Source organism: Euprymna scolopes, chromosome 6, assembly GCF_053919585.1.
Source record: "Euprymna scolopes isolate OS-2025 chromosome 6, ASM5391958v1, whole genome shotgun sequence".
Taxonomy (NCBI): Eukaryota; Metazoa; Mollusca; class Cephalopoda; order Sepiida; family Sepiolidae; genus Euprymna; species Euprymna scolopes.
The window spans coordinates 80,937,466-80,963,489 of NC_136487.1; the positions used below are offsets into that span (position 1 = coordinate 80,937,466).

At 48.7% G+C, this 26,024-nt stretch overlaps 1 protein-coding gene across 1 annotated transcript; it reads right to left on the reverse strand.

Annotated features, from left to right (window-relative positions):
* Positions 1-428: 428 nt before the first annotated feature.
* Positions 429-24,203, reverse strand: LOC145278193 (uncharacterized). Its single transcript, XM_080130477.1, has 4 exons — positions 23,010-24,203; positions 19,777-22,965; positions 13,645-14,334; positions 429-568 (listed from the first exon to the last, which is right to left on the reverse strand). The coding sequence occupies exons 2-4, from the start codon at positions 22,364-22,366 to the stop codon at positions 429-431; spliced, it is 3,420 nt and encodes a 1,139-aa protein (XP_079986603.1). The 5' UTR covers positions 22,367-22,965; positions 23,010-24,203.
* Positions 24,204-26,024: the final 1,821 nt, after the last annotated feature.

Below are 26,024 nucleotides of genomic sequence, written 5' to 3' on the forward strand. Positions count from 1 at the left end.
CTCCGAATAGCCGAGAAGGGCCAATGAGGGTAGAAAGCCCGAGGAGAAAGCACTGACAAGACCTCCGCTGGACAATTGCGAAGAGAATTGGGACCTTGTGGAGGCTTATTGCCACACAATTTCCATTGGAAACCAATGGCCGCTGCCAGCGAGAAAACGTTGGTAAGCGGCTATTGTGATAACGCAAATTCATTTGCAAATCTTATCGAAAGCGGTGAAAGTACTCTACATCTGGGAAGACTTTCTGTCACTCAGCTTCCAGGGAACACCACAGGTTGTATTCAAGGAGAGATCTTTGATGACCTGCGTGAGAGCTCCTTATGAGCTAATAATAATAATAATAATAATAATAATAATTACAACAATAATAATAATTATAATGATAATAATCATAATTGCAATAATTTATAAAAAATCAAGGAAGAAGATTAAGAGAAATCGGAATCGTCGGTAAGATTGAGATTATACAACGAACCGTAATACTGAAAACAGCTGAAATCTGAAGGAAAACTCTTGAGTGCAGAAACTAGTCCATATGAGCGACAAATTTTAACCACGCTTATATAAACTGCAACAGAAGTGAAATAAAAAGACGCAATCAAGAAAACTGGTACATCAAAAGGAAAAGTGTTTTTCCCCCGCTTCCTTTTCTCCCCCTCCACCTTTCTCTCTCCTTCTCCCTTTCCCTTCTACCCTTCTCTTCCATTTACCTATCCCTTCTCTTCCATTTACCTAGCCTTTCCCTTTCCCCCTCCACTTATCTTTCCTTTTACTTTATCTTTCCTTTTCCCCTTCCTTTTCCGATCCCTCCCCCCCCCCCAAAAAAAAAATTGCGCCACCACGACTGGCACTGCACCAAAGGTTCGAATGGTCAAGGAGGAGATAAAAGACCGAGGAGAGAAAGCACTAACCAGCCTAAACTGGATGAGTTTGAAGAGGACTGGAACCTCGGGGAGGCTTATTGTTGCCTAAATTCCAGTAAAGACCAATGGCTGCAACCGAAAAAAAATCAATGGTAAACGGTTGTTGCGATAACGTAAATTAATTTGCAAATGGTATCGAAAGCGGTGGAGAGTACTTGAAAATCTGAGAAGACTTGCTGTCACTCAAATTCCAAGGAGCACTTCAAGTTGTTCTCAAAGGGAATTTTCGTGATGCTAACCTGTGTGCAAACTCCTAGTGAATAATGATAATAATAATGATAAAATAATGATAATATGCTAAATAGTCTAGAAGGGTCAGGGAAGATGGAAAGACCGAGGAGAGAGCACCGACCAGACATCCGCTGGGCAAGTGTGAAGAGAACTGAGACTTTGCGAAGGCTTGTTGCCACTGAAATTCCAGTGGAGACCAATGTCCGCAGCTAGCGAGAAATCAATGGTAAGCCGTTGTTGCGATAAAGCAGGTTTATTTGCAGATGATATCAAGAGGTAGGGAATAGGTGGAAAACTGTGGAGACTTGTTGTCATCCAGTTTCCAGGGAACACCACAGGTTGTTTTCAAGGAGAAATCATTTATGGTCTGTGTGAAAGCTGCTTGTAAGCCAATAATAGCAAAAGGTAGTAGAAGAATGGCTATACACGATGCACTACACTCAACGTGTGACACTGAGAAGTAGAAAGGGGACTATAATCTATACAAGGTTGTTTGGATAATACAAAAAAAAGAACATGCAAACTACATAAAGGCTGATCTACTCAGAGCCAAATAAAATAGTACAGGGAGAAACGAAATTGGAAACAGAAAACGAAAGTAAATGATAAGAAATGCAACTAGAGTGACGATTGTTAAGACTTAGCAAGGAAGAGACACACAAAAACATTTGAATATGGCAGTGGAAAGTGAAATAATAGCATTGCTACTGGCAACTGCACAAAATAACTCGACCCGAACAAACTATATAAAATTAAACGTAGACAAAACCTAGTAAAAAAAAAAAATAAGGAAATCTACATTTAAAAAATAGAATTACCCGTAAATTACGTCATAAGCTAATACAATATCTATCGCAAAAAGAATGCAAAAAGGCAATTCATTGGTAACTATGCAAACGTCCTCATATTAGTACAGGCGATATTAGAAAAAAATGAAAATAAGATTATCCTCTGGGATATGGAAATGTAGAAAATGAGACCTGATCTAATAATCTAAATGCATAAATCCGACTGTTTTATCATCTATTAATTTTACGTTACTATTTAAGCAAATTAATTTTATTTAAATCAATACTAATACATAATATCTTGAAACATTTGTAAATAACTTATTTGAAAGCCTAACTTGCATGAATGTGTTAAAACAGTTTATAATTAATTAATGTTTCGTGTTATTTATTTGTAACTTTATTCGTTTATTTGTGCTACTATATGTAATAATTTTAGTCGATAGCAATTAATTCAAGTAAATAAATAAAAAAAAATGATAATTACCAAAACTTTCTGAAAAGATTTATAAATTTTCAAGGGAGATAATTGAAATCAAATTAACATCGCTAGCTAGAAAGAAAGATATACTGAGGCAACAAAATAGATTGATAGCATAGTCTTTTTCTTGCTAGGTTCTTTCTCTCACACACACACACACTCTCTATCCCCCCTCTCTCTCCGTTTCTCTCTCTCTCTCTCTCTCTCTCTCTCTCTCTCTCTCTCTCTCTCTCTATCAGAGCATAAGAAGGGAAACGCTGACAAATCGTAGATTTTCCCTTTTCAGCAGATAAAAGGGTGAAGATTAAAAATTCAGAAAAAAATCAGTAAATACATGCAACTTGCCAGACGTATGTGGAACGTGAAGAAAGTACTGTAACAATGACAATTTGTGGAGCACTAAATACAGTTTGGAAAACGTGGAAAGAAAACTAGGATAAATTGCACTGAAGTGAGTATTGACACCATAGAATGCATTGCAGTAGTGAAAATAACCGAAATTGTAAGGGAAATATCTGATTGCGGAAACCAACCTAAATAACTAGCCGACAACGACCGATCAATTTGAAATAGAAATGAAATAAAAAGTATAGAAAGAAAATTCTAAGGAAACTGGAACTGACAACACTCCCATAAGTGTGTATACCTTAAGAGACACACGCACGCAGACTTACACACACATGTAATATAAATAGAACTAACCTCAGTTGAAACGAAATAGCCGTGATTAGTCAAAGTCGAGAAAAGACCTGGTAAGAAAGGCACCAACGAAAACTCCGCTGGACGTAGCGTGTAACGTATCTGGATTCGGGGGGGGGGGGGGTGCAGTTAAATTACATAGACGATCAAGGGTCGTTGTCGACGAAAAATCTACAGTTACAGGGAGTCTTGTTCTCATTCAGACTTCAGATAACCCCACCCCTTATTGTACAGAAGGAAGCCTTGATAATGATTTAAGTGAAAACTCCTAGTAAATAATAATTGTGATGATGATGATGATGATGATGATGATGATGATGATGATGATGATGATGATGATGATGATACCAATAATATTGATGATGATAATAACATTGACAATAATAAGGAAAATGAAGGGAGATTCTTTATTTAATGAAACACGTTATTAAATTATGTGTCCCGAATGCGCCGGAGTAAACCTTTTCATGGTACGTTCAAGGTTCAATCGGCACATAATTCTTGCGGCTTAGAATTGCATGAAAGAAAGAAAACAAGAGGAATTTTCTATTGAATTTTTATTCTCTGGCGGCTGCATTACCTTTCGTGTCAACTTAGCCGAGTTCTCCTCCCCCCTCCCCGATCAACCAAACTACGAATAACGAACGATTGTAACTCTTAGCTCGACAGTTCGAATCAGCTTCATTGCTTCCCACTCTTATATTCTAAGCTTTTATGTGAAACAGAACCAATTGCTAGAGTCGTTTTCTTTTTATTTATTTTTGCTTATTTATATATTTTATTAATCGCATTTTCATCCCTCAAACAGGTGCCACTTTGATGTCTGGGACAGAATTGCGATTACTTCGGAGAAATATCCTTAGTCCATTACAAGTTGTGTGTGTGTGTGTGTGTGTGTGTGTGTGCGTGTGTGTAGATAGTCTGAACATGCTTAGACATTAAATGCATAAATTTTATTTGTGCGTTAAACCGCATTCTAATCATGTACATACGATATATTTCGGCATATAAGACGTATATTTCGGCATATAAGACGTATATTTCGACATATAAGACGACCCTTAACGTTAAAAAAATCATCTTAAAAAAACAATATTTCACAAGATACTGGGTGTTGCAATCTCTAGCCTAGGCTAAACAAACATGGTTTCGTGGTTTAGCAGTCGTCTTATGCAACCGATATATGATAAATTTATTAAAATTTACTCCAAATTTGTAGCTTGTCTTATCTAACGGTTGCCTTATACGCCGAAATATACGGTAAATATTTTCTGCGGTTTATTACCGCCAAAACAAGTTACATCTAAACACGTATATTCTGCGAAACAGGTAAGAATATGAGAAGAAAAGCAACCCAGGAAAAGAAACAGTTACATAGACAATATATACGAGACACTCAAGAAATTGCTTTGAAAAAAAAACACTTGAACAAAGAAAGAGAATCCTATTGACAGCCGCACAAAACAACGCAAGCAAAACAAATTACAGAAAATCCACGATTAACAGACACAGTAAAACAGTAATTACAGACTCTGACGACAAAGCAGTACATTATATAATAAATGAATGCAACACACTATCTAAAAAGAATTACCAAATAAAAACAGATATAATAGTGTCAGAAAAAATAGTTCCCGTGTAATTGTGCAAATAAGTGCACTTTATACAAGGGTCATTCCACAGAGTAACACCTTATATATTTTAATTCAAAAAGGTGAAGAGCTACGAAGATGAGCGTGGTACCTTGAAAACGAGCTACTTTTGTGCCATTTATTTTTCTACGTTGTCATCATTACTCTTAATGCATTTTTGCCAGCGATAAGCGATGACTATGAATGGACGCCCGGATCGCGCTTTCTCGTACATGGGTTATTCCGTAGCCTAATATTTTTTTTAACTCAAAAATGTTGAAAAGCTACGAAGATGGGAGTGATCTTACTAAAGTGAGCGACATTTTCTGTTCCACTATTTATTTTTCTACATATTCACAACCATTCTTAGGGTGCAATTGCGAGAAATCCAATGGCGCATCTCTGCTTCTGATCCACGTCTATGAGAAGATTTGTTTTCTAAGAGTCTCACACCGTCAATATCTGCAACAGATAGATGGATCTTTCAGATCATGAGTGCATCAGTCCAGTCATCATAAAAATGCAATTTCCAATCCCTGTCTGATCCTTTTGGGCGGAATAAAAACGGGGGCATTACTTTTGGAACGCCCCTCATACAAACTTATCTAAGGAAGGAAACCTTCAAATATGTATATCCGAATTTTATGAAATTTAAACCATAGATATAAGACACTAATGTAGAGATGTTCTTAAAATTTCAGCGGCTTCTCTATTTTCTTGGGGGGGGGGAGATAAACGGGAATATAATGTTCCTATTTACAATGTCTCCCCACGAGACAGAGTAAGACACCAGGGTCGTTTTTTAACGTGGAGAAAAGGAACAAAAATAAAAATTGTCTCAGTCGTGAAGGATTTCTCCTCCACTGACAGAGAACAAGAAATTGAAGTGCAGCATCTGAAGAACAGATGGTATTTATTTGCTCCCCCACCGAGCAAATTAGGCACAAGGCCAATTTTTATTGTGAGGATGAAAGGGAGGGGGAAGGGAAAAAGGGGACCAGCTCCCGAGAGGTGGGAAATGGGCAGCATCTGCCAGAACAGATGGTATTTATTTGCTCCCCCACCGAGCAAATTAGGCACAAGGCCGATTTTTAATGTGAGGAGTGAAGGGGAAATGGGGACCAACTCCCCGGGGAGTAGGGAAGCTGGATAGTGACAATTGGTATGAAGGGTTGCCCCTACATTGACCAATAACTTATATCTGGGGTTGCCCCCACATATGGTCTTTGCTTGCAGTATCTGCCGGAACAGATGGTATTTATTTGCTCCCCCACCGAGCAAATTAGACACAAGGCCGATTTTTAATGTGAGGAGTGAAGGGAGGGGAAGGGGAAAAGGGGACCAGCTTCCGAGAGGTGGGAAATGGGAGCTGGTTAAAGGTCAGGCATGTGGGGTTGCCCCCACATCTGGTCTTTGCTAGTCATAGCTAGTCATAGCTTGCAGTATCTGCCGGAACAGATGGTATTTATTTGCTCCCCCACTGAGCAAATTAGGCAAAAGGACGTTTTTAATGTGAGGTAAAAACCAGCTCCCCTAAAAGTAGGCAAAAAAGGGGCACTCTGGTTACCAAAAATAATAATTGTCCCAGTATAGAGGGCTTCCCCTCCATTGACTGGTACAAATTATCTTAAGTGCAGCATCTGCCGGAACAGATGGTATTTATTTGCTCCCCCACTGAGCAAATTAGGCACAAGGCCATTTTTAATGTGAGGAGTGAAGGGAGGGGGAAGGGAAAAAGGGGACCAGCTCCCGAGAGGTGGGAAATGGGAGCTGGTTAAAGGTCAGGCATGTGGGGTTGCCCCCACATCTGGTCTTTGCTAGTCATAGCTTGCAGTATCTGCCGGAACAGATGGTGTTTATTTGCTCCCCCACCGAGCAAATTAGGCACAAGGCCGATTTTTAATGTGAGGAGTGAAGGGAGGGGGAAGGGAAAAAGGGGACCAGCTCCCGAGAGGTGGGAAATGGGAGCTGGTTAATGGTCAGGCATGTGGGGTTGCCCCCACATCTGGTCTTTGCTAGTCATAGCTAGTCATAGCTTGCAGCATCTGCCGGAACAGATGGTATTTATTTGCTCCCCCACTGAGCAAATTAGGCACAAGGCCGTTTTTAATGTGAGGTTAAAACCAGCTCCCCTAAAAGTAGGCAAAAAGGGGGCACTCTGGTTACCAAAAATAATAATTGTCCCAGTATAGAGGGTTTCCGCTCCATTGACTGGTACAAATTATCTTAAGTGCAGCATCTGCCGGAACAGATACTACACTTTGATCTTGGCCGAAAGGCCAAGTAGTGTTTATTTATTTGCTTCCCCACTGAGCAAATTAGGCAGGAGACCGTTTTTAATGTGGAGATAGGGGGAAGGGGGGGGGGAAGAGGGGATCCAGCTCCCGAGAGGAGGGAAGTGGGAGCTGGATTAGAAACTGTTGGTATGAAGGGTTGCCCCTTCAGTGACCAAGGTCAGATATGTGGGGTTACCCCCACATATGGTCTTTGCTTGCAGTATCTGCCGGAACAGATGGTATTTATTTGCTCCCCCACCGAGCAAATTAGGCACAAGGCCAATTTTTAATGTGAGGAGTGAAGGGAGGGGGAAGGGAAAAAGGGGACCAGCTCCCGAGAGGTGGGAAATGGAAGCTGGTTAAAGGTCAGGCATGTGGGGTTGCCCCCACATCTGGTCTTTGCTAGTCATAGCTAGTCATAGCTTGCAGTATCTGCCGGAACAGATACTACACTTTGATCTTGTTTATATATTTTATTGCTTTTAAAATTTTGTAAATACAAAAAAACAAAAGATTATCAAACAATAAAATTAGGCACAAGGCCCTACAAGAAATTGGGGAGGGGAAGGGTTCAGGGTCTTTGTGACTAAAGTGATTAAAAAGTAATAAATGTAGACTTTGGAGTCTTACTCTTGACTGGCAACATTTACCAAAATACCTCATTCACTCTATGGATCTTAAACTAACTAATAAATCCCCAGCGTTTAAGAATCAAAACCATATTTACAATTAATAAACAGTTGTCTGTGTGTTTGTGTATGCATTTTTTTTTATATTAATTTTGTGTGTGTGTGTGTGCATGTGTGAAAAAATAAAGTTCAATTTCATTGGTAAATAAAAAAGTTTTTGAATTAAGAAAAGGATTGCTCGTGGAGAGGGGAAAACTAATTAAAAGTGTTCATATCCAAAACAAAAAATAAATCCTACTGGGTTGTTAGTGAGACCCCCCTGTACTAATCTAGGTGACTAGACCCCCCACTGTTTTCCGGGGAACCAAAAACAAGCAGGGCGATCCCTAATGGGGATTGGGGAAAATATCTTAATTGAAGTGGGAGAAAACAAAGCAACGGGTGGAGGGGGGTTGGAAGGTGACCTCTGAGTAGGGGAGTGACCGGGGATGTTGGAAAAGCAAGGATGTGGCACAAAGGGGATGGGCAGACTCAGAGGTTCTCTAGTACCAAAAAATAAAATCAGGAACAGGATCTCATTTATACCACCAGTCAAGAGTCTTAAGTTTTTCTTAGCTAGAACCTAAGTAGGATGGGTTCCGAAGGCCCCAGCACCGCCTGTGCCATGCTTAAGGAGGGAACACGTATTGAAACTTGGCTCCTCGACGGATACACAAACTAGTGCTGTGCACCCACCTCTTGTCAAATTCCACTCTAGGCAACCTCCTCCAATCGCATCTGATCTTTACTTTAAGCAGATGTTTAAAGTAAACGATCAGATCCCGATCCGGAACAGATGTCCCTTCGTGGACCAACTTGAGGCGCGTGATCCAAATTATCATGCGCGCTACTGCCAGGATCGCCAGGACAACCATTCTTTCCTCCCTGGGGAACGGCGGCTCCATGTTGTACACAAAAAAACCTTCGTCAAGATCGAGCGGACATTCGGCATTGATGCGAGCCATTACCCCCTCGACGTACTCCAATAAGGGCTGGATCCGGCTGCAACTAAAAAACGCGTGCCCGATCGTTTCGGGCTCGCGTTCGTCACAGCGCGGACAGAAGCCGCTCGTATTTTCTTTATACCAGCAGAGTTCGTCGAGAAGGGGCAGCGCGTTACGGACCAGTCGCCAGGTGAAGGAAAATTCTGAGTTGTTCAGAATCTCCCGTCCCGGCGCCCAACTCCAATGAGAACGGACAACCTCCATCGACCATCCCATCCGCCTACAAAGTGGATCTTTCGCAGTCCCCTCCACTAGCTCCCGATATAGTTTCTTTCTTGGCTGATCGAGGACACTGGTCCCCGGCAAAGCTCTAAGAGCAGTCCGGCATTCGGAGAAGAACTTAGACTCCCCCCTCAGTCTACGACGACCTTCTACTAAGGGGTTGGGTTTGAGATTGGGAAACGAGTTCTCAACCACAGGGACCCAAGGAGCGTCTTCTTCAAGCGAACGACCCAGGAAAGCCAATCACTCGGCATTTCTATGACACAAGAGACTGGGCTGACCCAGGCCTCCCTCGCTCGGCCTCTGGACACAGACCTCTCTGCAGACATAATGCTTACCAACGTTCCACAATAGTGAATCGAGGCGCCCTTGCAAGCGGGTTAATCGTTCTGCAGGGAGAGGAAGTACAGACAATCGGTAAAGGATGAGCAGAAAGACGTATGTAGCACACGCCTCCGCCCGACCCTTCAAGGACAATTTCCTTCCAATCCAAGTCTTCACCAACGATTTGACCTTGCCATATACTTCCGACCAATTCTTTTCCAGCTAAAGTCCCGGTCCAAACCAGACACGGAGAATACGGACCGGTCCATCGGTCCAGCTGAAAATACCTGGAAGCGAGTTTACCCCGGTCCAGGCCCCCAACCGCAGGCCAACAGACTTGCTGCGGTTGAAGATGGCCCCTGTGACTTCTTCGTGTCGAGCGAGTGCCTCGACCACCGCTTGAACGTCCGTGTGGCAAGACACGAACACGGTGACGTCATCAGCGAACGCGGAAACCCTGGCTCGTGTGCCTCCAGGGAGGGCTATTCCGCGCAGGACTGGTGTAGCCGCCTCGTCCCTTAACTTGCGAAGGAGGGGTTCCAACGCCAGGACGTACAACAGAGGCGACAGCGGACAACCCTGACGCACCAACCGAGAGACAGCGAATGACTCCGACAGCTTACCGTTGATCTGCACCGCTACCGTCGGCCTATCATACAGGACAAAGATCCACTTGCGGAAGTCCGGATTAAATCCGGCGGCCTCTAACACAGCTCCCAGGAACCGACGGTCGACCTTATTGAATGCCTTGGACTGATCTAAACTGATCAGCGCGGCTTCGGCGTCGTCTTCTGTCCCCTCTATGATCGAGCGTATCAAATGCAAATTGTCTTGAATCGATCTCCCCTTCACAGCATAAGTCTGGTCTGGTTCGATCAAGTCAGTGATGACAACCTGCAAACGATTCGCAAGAATCTTTGCCAAAATCTTTAACTCTGTGTTTAGCAGATTCAAGGGCCTAAAATCGTCAAAATTTTCCACCCCACCATGCCGTTGACCTTTCCTCAGCAATGTTATCACTCCCTTGGTCACCTGTCCAGGGATGGAACCCTGAGCAAACCAATGGTTGAACATATCCTTCAGAATAGGGACCAACATGGGCGACAGCCTAAAGTAGAACTCGTAGGGTAAACCATCAAGCCCCGGGGATTTGTTGTAGCCAACCTGCTTCAACGCAGTAATGACCTCATGTTCAGTAACAAGACCATCACAGCTAGCCGCCCGAGCTGCCATGAGGTGGGGCGAGTCAGCCAAATAGCTGCCAAACTCCTCGACCCTGAGTCCGGGTAGTTGGGTGAAGCGCTCCGATAGATGCTCCCGAAACCCCTCGCAGATCTCCCGAGTCGAAACTAGGGCGTGTCCTTCCAGGTTATGTACTTTACGAATGTACCCGTCCGAACCGTGCCTTAAAGCAGCCTTACACTCAACAGTGTCAACATTCACAGCCTCGTTGGAAACTTTCATTAATCTAGCCCTAACTACTTGACCTTCATACCGCTCGGTAGCCAAGCGGCTGAGGTCTTGTTTAGCTAGTACTACCTCTAGGGGATCCCCCATCTCCACCGCCCGGGTCAGCTTATCCTCTAAGCGCTTCTTTGCCTTAGCCTTATCTAACGCGAGGTGTTGGCTGTATTGGACAGAGAAGCGCCTAATTTTGGCCTTAAGACTAACCCACCACTTACTCCCTGTAACCGCCCCCACTAAAGCCTGCTGAATTAATTCTGTAACCTTCAACCGGTAGTCCTCCAACTCCAACAAAGTGCTGTTGAACTTCCAGTCTCCGGCTAGTTTAGGCCTAGCACTTGTTCAAACGGGCCATAACTAGTTTATGGTCCGAGTGTCCTAACAAGTGGAACGTGGGGCACGATAGAAAGTCTACGTCGCCTCTTCTAACTAACATCCGATCCAAGTAAGTACTCGGATGGGACGGCGTTCCAGGATGCCACGTCCACATCTCCCGCCCCGGATGATCCAGACGGAATCTGTCGATGAGATAGCACGAGGCCATCAGGTCGAACAGAGTGCTGTCACACCGCACCGACCCACTAGTCCCCCCGACCTTATCTATTTTGGGATCAAGGATTGCATTCCAATCACCCATTAGAACTAACCGTTCCGGATCCACTAAGAAGCCCTCCAACCGTCGAAAAAAGGATGCCCTCGCTACAGCAGAATTGGGAGCATAAACAGCGACAATCCGAAAAACACTACTATTAACGGCAACATCAACAACAACTAGCCGCCCGTCCTCGCTTGCGTGAACAACATTCACCGACGCTGACAGGGTGCGACTCACTAGCAAGGAGATTCCACGACTATAAGTATTGCCATATGCTGAGTAAACATCGTAATCGTTCACCAGCACCTGACAATCCTCGTCACAAATAAAGTGGGTCTCCTGGATAGCGGCAATATCTACCTTGAGGGACACCAAGTCTCTCACAACGCGCGAGGCCTTGCTTCGACACCTGATGCCCCTCACATTCAATGTAGCCAAGTTCAAAGCCATGTTCACTTACCTTATTCAGTGTCACAGACGGGTCTGAAATCCTTGGCAGTGAGGACGTGGCAGGCCTGGCCAAGGCTGCCGGTAAGTAAGTCTGCTGAGGGTACTCCGTCCTTGGCCACACCTCCCACGTCCAGGGGGAAGGTTAGTTTAAGTGCCCTGTAGAATGAGGGGTGTATATACACAGGGACTCTGCCCTCACACTTAAAGAAAAAATTGTTCAGTGACGGATGGTCCCTGTCCACCAGCTGCTGGCCCGGGATCGAATTCTTTGCTGCCTTGATCATAGCCCAGAGGGCTTGAGTCCTAGCATCCTTGTTGACCCTAACAAAAGTGATCAACATGGGAGCGTCCTTGAACTTTGTTGGGTCCGCTACGCTGTCGTCATCAACGTAGGCGAGACCCCTCAGCTTGTTATACCGGACCTTTTGCTGTCCTTTGAGGTCCGGTATTGTTTGGTGCGGGTCTAGCTTGCATATTCTACCTCCTGGCACGAACGGTAGTTTTTTGGTTCGCTCCGTGCGAACCGCCGTTGTTGGGGAAGGGGGGCCTTTGGGTTGGGGGAGAGGGGAGGGGGATGGAGTGGGGGTAGTTGGCACAGTTTCTTGCTGGGGTGGTTCTTCACAGGATGGGGGTGGTGAAGGGTTTCTGGGGGCTTTGGTTAGATCTGGGGAGGGGGATAGTTGCTCGGGCTGCTGAGGTAGTGGGGTGACGGGGGGCTCAACTTGTGATTCTGTTGCATTGTCTTTCTCAGTAGGGGTAGGGGGGTCGGCGCGTGTCTTCCTGCTCTTCCTCCTTCTGGCCCTCCTGATTTCTGTGGCGTTCAGTTTCGCCGGTACTGTCGCTACCTCCTCTTCCTCAGACACTACCTCCTCCTCAGACTTTTGTAATTTCCTCTTGTTTGAGGAGGGGGGTGCCTGCGTGTCCATGGCTTCTTGCTTTTCGGGTTGGTCTCTGGTCACCGTCTGTGAGGATGACTGTTGTGGGGTCTTCCCTTTTTTGGTGACCGTCACCCAACCCGTTAGCGCTTCTGGGAGGCTTGTGGTCGGAGCGGGAGCGGAGGCTTTGACTGGTGCTGCTTCTTTTTCTTTTCCGGTTATCTTGGGTGGGTTTCTGGTCTTTTTGGTGCAGTCTTTGGCCATGTGCCCCTGTTGTTGGCATTGCCAGCAGTGGGGCTTTCTCCCTTCCACTATTAGGGAGAGGGTCCAGTCCCCGAACCTCAGCGTCGCCGGGATTCCAAAGAAGCCGGCCTTGTCCAGGACCATCTGAATCTTGTAGTCCCCGGTCATTATGTTCTTTTGACCGCGGACTGGCGTTACCTCCTCGACGTCCCCGTACTGGCTGAGGATGACTCCCAGTTGGTTTGCTTCCATGTAACAGGGGACGTTCAAGGCGGAGACGTTTGCTCTTCTCCTGTTCAGGTACACCGGCTGCAGCTTGATGTTCCTGCTCTGGTGTGTGGTCCTGGACAGTTTTTCGGCGGCCTCTGGGGTGGGGAGCAGCACATCCCACTGTGTGTAGCTCCGTCTGCAGACGTAACTGGCTGGGATGTTCTGCTCCAGCAGGAGTTTCAGCATGGTGTCCTTGTTGACACCCGTCAGACCCCTCGTCTTCGTGTCTGACATGATGAAGGAGAGGACTCTCTTCTCCAAGCCTTCGACCTGCCCCGGGAGGGGTTCGATTGTGTTCCCCTCCGTGTAGTCTTTGTACTTGGAGTCAAAGAGCCTCTTGTAGTCCTCCGGCTTCATTTTGTTTGGTTGTTCTTTGGGGCCCCATGCTGATCCTCCCTCCTGTTGGGTGTCTGCTGGTCCAGGGACAGGAGTTGTAGATGAGGCCGTTGGCTGCTCCGTGACCGTTGTTGTCCTTGCAGTGCCTGGGGTTTGACCTTTACCAGTCAGAGTTGGCCAGTCCGCATTTGTCATCGCGTGCTGGCTTTCTCTGCTTTCCGGGTCGTTCCCCTTCTTCTTCTTTTTCTGCTGGGTGGCATTCTCTTTCGGGGATGCAGGTGCCTCCCCTCCTGGGGATGTGTTCCCAGCAGCGGTTTTTGCAGTTGCAGAGGTGGGGGGTGACGCTGCTCCCAGCTTGCGTTTGTTGGAACTGGTTGCCGCGTCTACCTCCACCCTGGTTTTCATCATCCCTTCATTGCCCTCTTGGGGAGTGCTGAGGGTTGGGATCATCGTCTCCTCTTCAAACAGCGCTTTTAGAGAGGCTAGGGTTGCGTTAACTAGCTCCTCTGTCTCTTCGGTTGCGCTGTTTCCTTCCATTTCTCCAGCTGAGGGGGAGTTGCCCTCTTGGGGAGCCGGTAGCACTGGTCTAGCAGACCCGTCCACTTTTTGGGGGACTTGGGATGCTGCAGGAGCAGCTTCCATTGCGTTGTCCCCTGTCGGCTGTCCGGCTGCTGCATTATTCGACGGGCTGCCCTCGTGGGGAGCAGCAGTTGCAGGTGGTTTCCGGGGGGTCGCCATGGGCTGCGGCCCTACCCTTTCATCAATTGTCAAGGTCGCAGCGCGCTGGGGCCCTACCTTGCTTTCTGGCGCCGTCTCGCCGAGAGATGCGTTAGCTCCCTCACATGGGGAGTCGTCTGCGGGGGTAATGCTGCGCATTTGGGGTGAAGTACCCCTCCTGCTTGGCATCGTGGCAGTTGCACTGGCCGCTGACGCGGACCAAAGTGTAGTGGGGAGAAAAGAAAACCCAGGGGAATGGAGGGGGTGGAGGGGGAGGAGCGGGCTCAGAAGAAATTAGTGTTTTTGACCTCCCCTCACGGGGATGTCGGGTTAGCAGCTCGAATCCCCCCGCGAGGGGGGAGAGCAGAGAAGAAAGACGCAGTGGGTGCTAGCAGGTCAGAGTGCCGCGTCGCAATTAAGAGAGAGAGGGGATAGACATTTCTGCCCATAGAGGGGAGCTAAAACGAAACACCCGCCCTACCCCACGTCACCCTACCCACTAACTACCCCAACGGAAGCGAGAAAGAGAACCCTGTCTGCTCGATCCACTGGGAGAGCAGCGAAAATAGACAAAGTTTGGGCCTGGCAGGTAAGAGTGCTGCTCAGGCAATTAAGTGTGGAGAGATTAGACCATCCCTGTCTCTAGAGGGAAGAGACCGGAACGAAGAAAAAACGCATGCAAAAAACGAAAAAAGAAGGTCTCAACTACCAACTAGTGGTGTTGGTCCCGAGATTCCAGTCGCCCCAAAAAGGGGATCGGTTTTCGGGTCCAAGCTCCCACAAATGTGGAGTCGGTCCTTTAGGTCCTGACTCCCCAAAGGAGGGGGTCGGTCCTTGCTAACAGAAGTTTGTATGAAAAAACACCTTAACCTAGCCCGAAAGCCCGGTGGTGGGTCAAGTTTCGTAACTGAGAGAACAGATGGTATTTATTTGCTCCCCCACCGAGCAAATTAGGCACAAGGCCGATTTTTAATGTGAGGAGTGAAGGGAGGGGGAAGGGAAAAAGGGGACCAGCTCTCAAGAGGTGGGAAATGGGAGCTGGTTAAAGGTCAGGCATGTGGGGTTGCCCCCACATCTGGTCTTTGCTAGTCATAGCTGGTCTTTGCTAGTCATAGCTTGCAGCATCTGCCGGAACAGATGGTATTTATTTGCTCCCCCACCGAGTAAATTAGGCACAAGGCCAATTTTTAATGTGAGGAGTGAAGGGAGGGGGAAGGGAAAAAGGGGACCAGCTCCCGAGAGGTGGGAAATGGGAGCTGGTTAAAGGTCAGGCATGTGAGGTTGCCCCCACATCTGGTCTTTGCTAGTCATAGCTAGTCATAGCTAGTCATAGCTTGCAGCATCTGCCGGAACAAATACTACACTTTGAGATATTAAATCTTTTATTCATGTTAAAAAATACAGTAAAATTAACGGTGAACAAAAAACTTAGGCACATGGCCAACTCAAAAGGGGGGATTTTGGGGGTCGTTGGTCATCCTTGTCACTCCAGAACTAAACAAAGTCAAAAGTTTCTCCCAGCTAGTATCTTCTTTCACCATAATACCGCATTCACCCTTTCATATTGTGGGACGTCCTAGTAACTCCCAATTTTTAAAACATTTTTTATTGACGAGTAAAAACAAAAAAGATAACAATAAAATGGTACAATAATTCATTTGTGTCGAGGGCGGGGGAAGAAAAAATAAAAAGGTGATTAGTAGGACCCTCCCAACCCCGTCTAGTTGATAGACTGCCCGTTCCACTAGGTTTGTAAAAGGAACCTCGCTTCTGCGGGTCAGTCTCTAGGTGGGGATGACCTCTAGATGGGGGTGAATGGAGAAAAGAAAATTTTTGTGGGTAAGGGATGGAGGTTAGTTTGTATTTCTTTTTTTCCAAGATGGGTAAAATTTAGAGGAAGGGGTGAAAACAAAAATTGCAGGTAAGAGGGGATGGGGATCTTGGAGGCTTCCTAATCGGGGAGGGATGGAACACACACTCAGCTAGCTGAGAGACTACTTGTTTAATTTAACTTTACAGAACTGCGCGTTCCACACCTAGGCGGGGAACACGTATTCAAATTTGGCTCCTCTTCGTACACACAGACTTGCCACATGTATCCATCTTCTGTCAAATGCCGCGCGATGCAGCCTTCTTCTATCACATCTGATCTTCACCCGTAGTTGGTGTTTAAAGAACGCGATCAGATCTTGATCAGAAAAAGACAACACCCCCCGGCAACCTTGCAGACGCGACGTCCAAATCACCATTCTCGCCACGGCCAGGATCGTAACGTAGACCATTTGTCTTTCCCGGTCCCACGGCGGCCTCACGTTGTCCACAACATTGGATACAGTAATTGGGCGAGGATGCTCAGGATCGATGCGAGCCGTCACCCCACTGACATACGACCAGCACTGGTGGAGTTCGCGGCAATCGAAGAAAGCGTGATCCGTAGTTTCCACGGCCGTTGTCCCACAACGGGGACAATCAGGCGACTCCAGAAACCCAGAACTGCATTGTATGTTGCTGAGTGGAAGTGCATTTTGGGCCAATCGCCAGGTCAGAGAGAACTCCGAATTGTTCAGATGACTCGAACCTGGCGCCCAGCTCCACGCGGAGCGGATCTCACTCTGCTGCCACCCCAAACGCGCGCATAGCGGGTCGTCAGCGGCCCCCTTCACTAGATCCCTGTGGAGTTCCCTACGGGTAGCAGTCACAAGGTCACTGGAACTTGGTAGTCGTTTTAGCGCGGCTCGGCACTCTTTCATGTAGGCAGATTCTCCCCGCGGCATGCGACGGCTCTCGATGGGAGGGTCGAGAACGAGGTCGGGGAAGGCGGCAGTAACCACGGGGTGCCACGGTTGGTCATCCTGCATATAGTGGCTCAGGAAGGCCAGCCTCTCAGCATCTCGATGACACTTCAAGTCCGGCATTCCCAAGCCTCCCTCACACGGACGTTGAATACAGACCTGTCTGCTCACCCAGTGTCTTCCTCTGTCCCAAAGGAGCGAGGACAAGAGTTCGACAAGAGCTTTTAGGTGTTGTGCAGGCAGGGGAAGTACGGCCAGTCGGTAAAGGATGAGAGGAAAGACGTAAGTGGCGCACGCCTCAGCTCTACCCTTTAAGGAAAGTTTCCTAGGAAGCCACGAATTGACTGCAGCCTCCACCTTTGACCGTACCTCCAACCAATTCTTGTCAAGCTGGAGACCCGGTCCGAACCACACGCCAAGGATCCGGACCGGGCCATCTGTCCAGCTGAAGGGCGCAGGGAGGTTTGCGTTGCCACTCCATGCGCCCAACCGCAGTCCTACCGACTTGTTGCGGTTTATCTTGGCCCCTGTAATTCTTTCGTACTGTGTGAGTGCCTCCGACACGATCTCAATGTCTCTGAAGCCCGACACGAAGATTGTGACATCATCGGCGAACGCGGATACCTTGGCAGCTGAGCCGCCAGGCAGAGCCATTCCGCGCAGGGCCGAATTTGCCTCCCCATGTCTCAGCTTGCGGAGAAGAGGCTCCAAAGCCAGGACATAAAGCAGGGGCGACAGCAGACAACCCTGACGAACCGACCGAGAGATAACAAAGGGTTTCGAGCGCTTTCCGTTCACTTGCACGACAGCCATGGGCTGTCGATACATTATGGAGATCCACTTGCAAAAGTCCGGTTTAAAACCGGCGCCCTCTAAGACAGATGCCAGGAAACGATGGTCGACCCTATCGAAAGCTTTGGACTGATCTAAGTTTATCAACGCGGCTTCCGTGTCGTCATCTATTCCCCCCTCTAGGATCATGCGGATCAGGTGCAAGTTGTTCTGAATCGATCTCCCCTTCACAGCGTAGTTCTGTTCCGGTTCCACCAACTCGTCGATAACAACCTGCAGCCGATTCGACAGGACCTTGGCCAAAATCTTCAACTCTGTGTTTAGCAGAGTTATGGGCCTGTAGTCGTCTAACTCTTCCCCTCCATGCCCGTCACCTTTCTTCAGCAATGTGATCACTCCCTTGGTCACCTGCCCTGGGATGGATCCCTGAGCAAACCAATGGTTGAACATATCCGTCAGAAGAGGCAGAAACATGGGCGACAGCCTCAAGTACAGTTCGTATGGCAGACCATCAAGTCCTGGCGATCTGTCACAGCTGACCTGCTTCAGCGCAGTAAAGACCTCCTGCTCCGTCACCCGGCCCTCGCAACCAGCCGCTCTAGCCGCCTCGAGGCGGGGAGAGTCGGCCAAATAGTCGCTAAACTCAAGGACCGGAAGATCGGGCTGCTGCGTAAAACGCTCCTCGAAATGTTCTCGAAACCCCTCGCAGATCTCCCGAGTCGATTCCAGGGTGCGTCCATTCGGATGTTTGATTTTTGCAATGTATTTGTCCGAGCCACGCCTAGAAACCTCACGGCGCACGTCTGCATCAGAATTGACTGCTTCGTTGCCTATCTTTCTAAGCCTAGCTCTAACTACTTGGCCTTCGTAACGCTCGCTAGTCTCGCGTAGAAGGTCCTGCTTAGCTAGTTCCTGACTAACCCTATCACCCTCCCCCGTAGCCTGGGCTAGTTTCTGCTCTAGCTTCTTCTTCGTCTTGGCCTTATTTAGTGTGAGGCGCTGGGCATACTTGACGGAGAAGCTTCTGATCTTGGCTTTGAGACCTAACCACCACTTACTCCCGGTAACCGCCCCCACTAGTGCCTTTTTAATCAATTCTCTTAACTGATCTTGGAAGTCTTGTATCTCCAGAAGGGAGGTGTTTAACTTCCAGTACCCCGCTAACTAAGGCCTATTTCCTAGCTTCAGCCGGGCCATAACTAATTTATGGTCCGTCTGGCCTAGCCAAGTGAACGTGGGACAAGATAAGAAGTCTACTTCGCCTCTCCTAACTAACATCCTGTCCAAATAAGTATTGGGATAGGAGGAAACACTATTGGTCCACGTCCACATCTCCCGCCCCGGATGCTTGAACCGAAACCTGTCGACCAGACCGCATCTAGCCATCAGATCAGCCAGGCTGGACTCGCACCTCTCCGATCCTCTAGCTCCGCCTCCTACCTTATCTATGTCGGGGTCTAAGATGGAATTCCAATCCCCCATTAGCACTACCCGCTTCCGACAATCTACAAACGCGTCAAGCTGACTGAAGAATGAGACCCTCTCACGAGCGGTGCTGGGCACATGAACCGCAATCACCCGAAACACAGAATCTTTTACGGCAACATCGGCCACAACCAGCCTACCCACCGCATCTCTATGGACAACGTCGACCGTCGCCGACAGGGTACGTTTAACCAGCACAGAAACTCCCTTCCCCCGCGGGCTGCCATATGCTGAGAAAACCTCAAAGTCTCGGGCCAGCACCTGACAGTCCACAGAGGAAACGAAATGCGTCTCCTGAATCGCAGCCACATCCACTCCCAGGGACAAGAGGTCGTGCCGGAGGCGAGCCGCCCGGCCCGGTGATCTCAAGCCCCTCACATTCAAACTAGCCAAATTCAAAGCCATGGTACCTACCTTAGGGTGTGTCACACTCAGCTCCGAAGTCAGCTGGGGAGAGGACGCCGACGTTATGTGCCATGCTCAAGGTGGTCAGGTTTTTCATATCCTGACCTTCTCTCGCAATGCCGCCGACGTCCAAACGATAAATTAATTTTATGGCCCTGTAGAGTGACGGATGGACCAACACGGGGACCCTTCCCTTGCATTGTTTTGACAGTTCATCAAGAGAAGGGTCATTTTTTTTCACCAGTTCAATTCCCGGAAACGCCCCTTCAGCGGCCTGCAGCCTTGTCCACAAGTTGGTCTTGCAGGCCTCTGGAGTTCTGACAAAGGTTATTAGGAGTGGGGCGTCCGGGAAATTTGAGGGGATATTTACATCTTTCCCCTCTATCTGTTTGTAATCGAGCAGAGGTTTTAAGTTTTTCCTCTGCCGATGGGAAATGTCTGTGGCCACAGATAGAGGGTCTACATTACATAGTTCCTCAGGGGCAAGGACCTTTGGTCTGCAAGAGGCAGAGGAGTCTCTCCTCTCCCTCGGTTCATTCTTTTCATTTTCTTTTTGGGGTAGTGGCTCAGTTTGCCTTGGTGTGGGGACGGGTGTTTGTGTGGTGCCTGGTGTTGGTGTTGGTGTTGGTGTGGTGTCTGGTGTTGGTGCGGTGTTTGGTGTTGGTGCGGTGTCTGGTGTTGGTGTTGGTGTTGGTGCGGTGTCTGGTGTTGGTGTGGTGTCTCGTGTTGGTGCGGTGTCTGGTGTTGGTGCGGTGTCTGGTGTTGGTGCAGTGTGTGGTTTGGGGGTGGAAGTGGATTTTGTTGTTAGGAGTGGTGTATGTTCACAGGGAGTGGGGGCCACCTTTTCTTCCTCTTTTCTTCTTTTGTTTTTCTTTTTCATTCTTTCGAATGAACCGGGGAGAGGTGAGGTTGAGTTCCTCTCCCTCTCACTTGCGGATTCATCCTCAGAGGAGCAGTCTTTTCTCCGCTTGATCCCCGTCTCGATTGGTGTGGGGACCGTTGGTTGTGTCTGCTCCTCTATTTGCTGCTGCAGCTGTTTTTGTTGTTGCTGCTCTCGCTGGTGTCGTTGCTGCTGCTGCTTCTGCTGCACTTGCTGATTTTGCTGCTGCAGTAGTTGTTGCTGCAGTTGTTTCCGCGGCATTGGCTGCGGTGGCTGTTGTTGTTGCTGCATTTGCAGAGGCTCCTGCCTCGATTTTTGGGCTGGTGGTGGGACGGTGGCAGAAGGGATTATGTGTTTCCGCTTTTGTCTCACTACCGTGCTCCATTCTTCCCCCTTGGCCTCCTGGGTGGTTTGGGTTTTCCTTGGAGCTGGGGTTGGTGCTGCAGTTGCAGGGGTTGTTGCCGCCTGTTTTGGTGCGGGCGTTGTCTCAGGGGTTGTGACCGCCTTTTGGGTTGTTGGATTAGGGGTTACCCTTTGGGGGCAACTCCTAGCCATGTGGCCCTGCTTTTGGCAGAACCAACAGTGTGGACGACGGCCCTCCACCACTACCGTTATGCTGGCGTCTTTGTATGTCAGCAGCGGTGGTATTGCTTGAAAACCTTCCCTCTTCAGCCTCATTGCTATTGTGTAGCAGCCCAGGTGAGTCCCAGTTTTTGACCGTACTGGGGTCACCTGTTCTACCTCACCGTACTGGCTGAAGAGGCATCCTAATACTTCCGCAGGTATTTGGGTTGGCACATTAAATACCTGCACCCGAGTCCTTCTCTTGCCCTGGTATTCAGGTGTTAGTTTGACTCTCCCATGCTTTATTTCTTGGAGGGAGAGTCTCTCCGCATCATCCTTGGTGGGTAGGAGGATGTCCCACACAGCGAAGCTCCTCTGGTACAGGTATAGTACTGGGATGTTAAGTTTGTGGAGAAGCCCCGCCATGTCTTCCTTCTTCATTCCTAGGAGGCGGTTTTCCGGTATATCGGAAATGGCAAAGGACAGGACTCTGCCCTCAATCGCCTCCCAGGCACCCGGTATGGGTTTTATATCTGCCCCCTCTATGTATTGTCTGTACTTTGTCAGGTACAGGTCTCTATACTCTTGAGGGGGCAGTTGTTTTTCTACGGTCTTCCCCCACGCAGACCCTCTTGTTGGTGTTGGTATGGGGTCTTTAGTGGGGTTAGATCGTTTTTGGTCTTTTATGGAGGTCGCCCCTGCCTGTTTATTGACAGCGCTTCCTGCCTCCCCAGATGTCTTGGTCAGTCCTTTTGTGGGAATGTCACCTTTTTGGGCGGCGGCTCCCTTTTTAGTGTCTTTTTCGGGAGCAGTTTCCCATTTTGGGGAGTCGGCCTCTTGGGGAGCATGATCGTTTTTGTTTACTTTGAGGCCATCTGCCCCTTCCTCGTTTGTGAGGTCCAGGCGGTATGCCCCCTCATTTTCTTGATCTGCTCCCCTTTTGGGAGAGCAGCCCTCCTGGGGAGCGCTGTCCCCTTTATTGTCCTTTTGGTCCGGCACCTCCTCCTTTTTGTGGTTGGAGTGAGATGCTACGACCGATTTTGGTTTTGCTCCCCTTTGGGGGGAGTCGCCCTCGGGGGGAGCTGTTGTTAAATTTTCCCCCTCCTGGGGAGCGTCCAATGGTGTCATACCCGGGCGGTACGCCCCATCAGCAGTTGTTTTTTCTCCTGTTGGGGATTCGTCCTCTTGGGGAGCAGTAGCCCCCTGGCTGGGGGTATCCATATTGGTGGGCCCCTGGCTGAGGGTATCCATATTGGTGGCCCCCGGGCTGGGGGTGTCCGTTTTGGGTCCCTCTTTTAAAAAAATTCACCGAAAAAAGTGACGTGGAATCAGCGTCCAAAGTGGGGAGCCGACTTTGGCGCCAAAAAGAGGTGGCGCCAAAAGGCGGCAAGAGGGGAGATAGAACTGAGAGAGGGAGTGGGAAGTTAGTGGAGGGAAGAGAGAAGGTGTTTCCGACCCTCCCTCGCGGGAAGGTCGTAAATTATCAGCTCGGATCCCCCCCCCCCCGTGGGGAGGGGGGAGAGCAGAGAAAGACAGACAAAGTGGGGGTGCGGACAGAACGCGACCCAAAAAGCTTGTCAGGTGTTCCGGGCACGAGAATGTGTCGCCAGAACAGCACTGCCTCGCACGATGTAGGTATCAGAACAGATACTACACTTTGAGATATTAAATCTTTTATTCATGTTAAAAAATACATTCAAAATTAACGTTGAACAAAAAACTTAGGCACATGGCCAACTCAAAAGGGGGGATTTTGGGGGTCGTTGGTCATCTTTGTCACTCCAGAACTAAAACAAAGTCAAAAGTTTCTCCCAGCTAGTGTCTTCTTTCACCATAATACCGCATTCACCCTTTCATATTGTGGGACGTCCTAGTAACTCCCAATTTTTAAAACATTTTTTATTGACGTGTAAAAACAAAAAAGATAACAATAAAATGGTAACAATAATTCATTTGTGTCGAGGGCGGGGGAAGAAAAAACAAAAGGTGATTAGTAGGACCCTCCCAACCCCGTCTAGTTGATAGACTGCCCGTTCCACTAGGTTTGTAAAAGGAACCTCGCTTCTGCGGGTCAGTCTCTAGGTGGGGATGCCCTCTAGATGGGGGTGAATGGAGAAAAGAAAATTTTTGTGGGTAAGGGATGGAGGTTAGTTTGTATTTCTTTTTCTCCAAGATGGGTAAAATTTAGAGGAAGGGGTGAAAACAAAAATTGCAGGTAAGAGGGGATGGGGATCTTGGAGGCTTCCTAATCGGGGAGGGATGGAACACACACTCAGCTAGCTGAGAGACTACTTGTTTAATTTAACTTTACAGAACTGCGCGTTCCACACCTAGGCGGGGAACACGTATTCAAATTTGGCTCCTCTTCGTACACACAGACTTGCCACATGTATCCATCTTCTGTCAAATGCCGCGCGATGCAGCCTTCTTCTATCACATCTGATCTTCACCCGTAGTTGGTGTTTAAAGAACGCGATCAGATCTTGATCAGAAAAAGACAACACCCCCCGGCAACCTTGCAGACGCGACGTCCAAATCACCATTCTCGCCACGGCCAGGATCGTAACGTAGACCATTTGTCTTTCCCGGTCCCACGGCGGCCTCACGTTGTCCACAACATTGGATACAGTAATTGGGCGAGGATGCTCAGGATCGATGCGAGCCGTCACCCCACTGACATACGACCAGTACTGGCGGAGTTCGCGGCAATCGAAGAAAGCGTGATCCGTAGTTTCTACGGCCGTTGTCCCACAACGGGGACAATCAGGCGACTCCAAAAACCCAGAACTGCATTGTACGTTGTTGAGTGGAAGTGCATTTTTGGCCAATCGCCAGGTCAGAGAGAACTCCGAATTGTTCAGATGACTCGAACCTGGCGCCCAGCTCCACGCGGAGCGGATCTCACTCTGCTGCCACCCCAAACGCGCGCATAGCGGGTCGTCAGCGGCCCCCTTCACTAGATCCCTGTGGAGTTCCCTACGGGTAGCAGTCACAAGGTCGCTGGACCTTGGTAGTCGTTTTAGCGCGGCTCGGCACTCTTTCATGTAGGCAGATTCTCCCCGCGGCCTGCGACGGCTCTCGATGGAAGGGTCGAGAACGAGGTCGGGGAAGGCGGCAGTAACCACGGGGTGCCACGGTTGGTCATCCTGCATATAGTGGCTCAGGAAGGCCAGCCTCTCAGCATCTCGATGACACTTCAAGTCTGGCATTCCCAAGCCTCCCTCACACGGACGTTGAATACAGACCTGTCTGCTCACCCAGTGTCTTCCTCTGTCCCAAAGGAGCGAGGTCAAGAGTTCGACAAGAGCTTTTAGGTGTTGTGCAGGCAGGGGAAGTACGGCCAGTCGGTAAAGGATGAGAGGAAAGACGTAAGTGGCGCACGCCTCAGCTCTACCCTTTAAGGAAAGTTTCCTAGGAAGCCACGAATTGACTGCAGCCTCCACCTTTGACCGTACCTTCAACCAATTCTTGTCAAGCTGGAGACCCGGTCCGAACCACACGCCGAGGATCCGGACTGGGCCATCTGTCCAGCTGAAGGGCGCAGGGAGGTTTGCGTTGCCACTCCATGCGCCCAACCGCAGTCCTACCGACTTGTTGCGGTTTATCTTGGCCCCTGTGATTCTTTCGTACTGTGTGAGTGCCTCCGACACGACCTCAATGTCTCTGAAGCCCGACACGAAGATCGTGACATCATCGGCGAACGCGGATACCTTGGCAGCTGAGCCGCCAGGCAGAGCCATTCCGCGCAGCGCCGAATTTGCCTCCCTATGTCTCAGCTTGCGGAGAAGAGGCTCCAAAGCCAGGACATAAAGCAGGGGCGACAGCGGACAACCCTGACGAACCGACCGAGAGATAACAAAGGGTTTCGAGCGCTTTCCGTTCACTTGCACGACAGCCATGGGCTGTCGATACATTATGGAGATCCACTTGCAAAAGTCCGGTTTAAAACCGGCGCCCTCTAAGACAGATGCCAGAAAACGATGGTCGACCCTATCGAAAGCTTTGGACTGATCTAAGTTTATCAGCGCGGCTTCCGTGTCGTCATCTATTCCCCCCTCTAGGATCATGCGGATCAGGTGCAAGTTGTTCTGAATCGATCTCCCCTTCACAGCGTAGTTCTGTTCCGGTTCAACCAACTCGTCGATAACAACCTGCAGCCGATTCGACAGGACCTTGGCCAAAATCTTCAACTCTGTGTTTAGCAGAGTTATGGGCCTGTAGTCGTCTAACTCTTCCCCTCCATGCCCGTCACCTTTCTTCAGCAATGTGATCACTCCCTTGGTCACCTGCCCTGGGATGGATCCCTGAGCAAACCAATGGTTGAACATATCCGTCAGAAGAGGCAGAAACATGGGCGACAGCCTCAAGTACAGTTCGTATGGCAGACCATCAAGTCCTGGCGATTTGTCACAGCTGACCTGCTTCAGCGCAGTAAAGACCTCCTGCTCTGTCACCCGGCCCTCGCAACTAGCCGCTCTAGCCGCCTCGAGGCGGGGAGAGTCGGCCAAATAGTCGCTAAACTCAAGGACCGGAAGATCGGGCTGCTGCGTAAAACGCTTCTCGAAATGTTCTCGAAACCCCTCGCAGATCTCCCGAGTCGATTCCAGGGTGCGTCCATTCGGATGTTTGATTTTTGCAATGTATTTGTCCGAGCCACGCCTAGAAACCTCACGGCGCACGTCTGCATCAGAATTGACTGCTTCGTTGCCTATCTTTCTAAGCCTAGCTCTAACTACTTGGCCTTCGTAACGCTCGCTAGTCTCGCGTAGAAGGTCCTGCTTAGCTAGTTCCTGAATAACCCTATCACCCTCCCCCGTAGCCTGGGCTAGTTTCTGCTCTAGCTTCTTCTTTGTCTTGGCCTTATCTAGTGCGAGGCGCTGGGCATACTTGACGGAGAAGCTTCTGATCT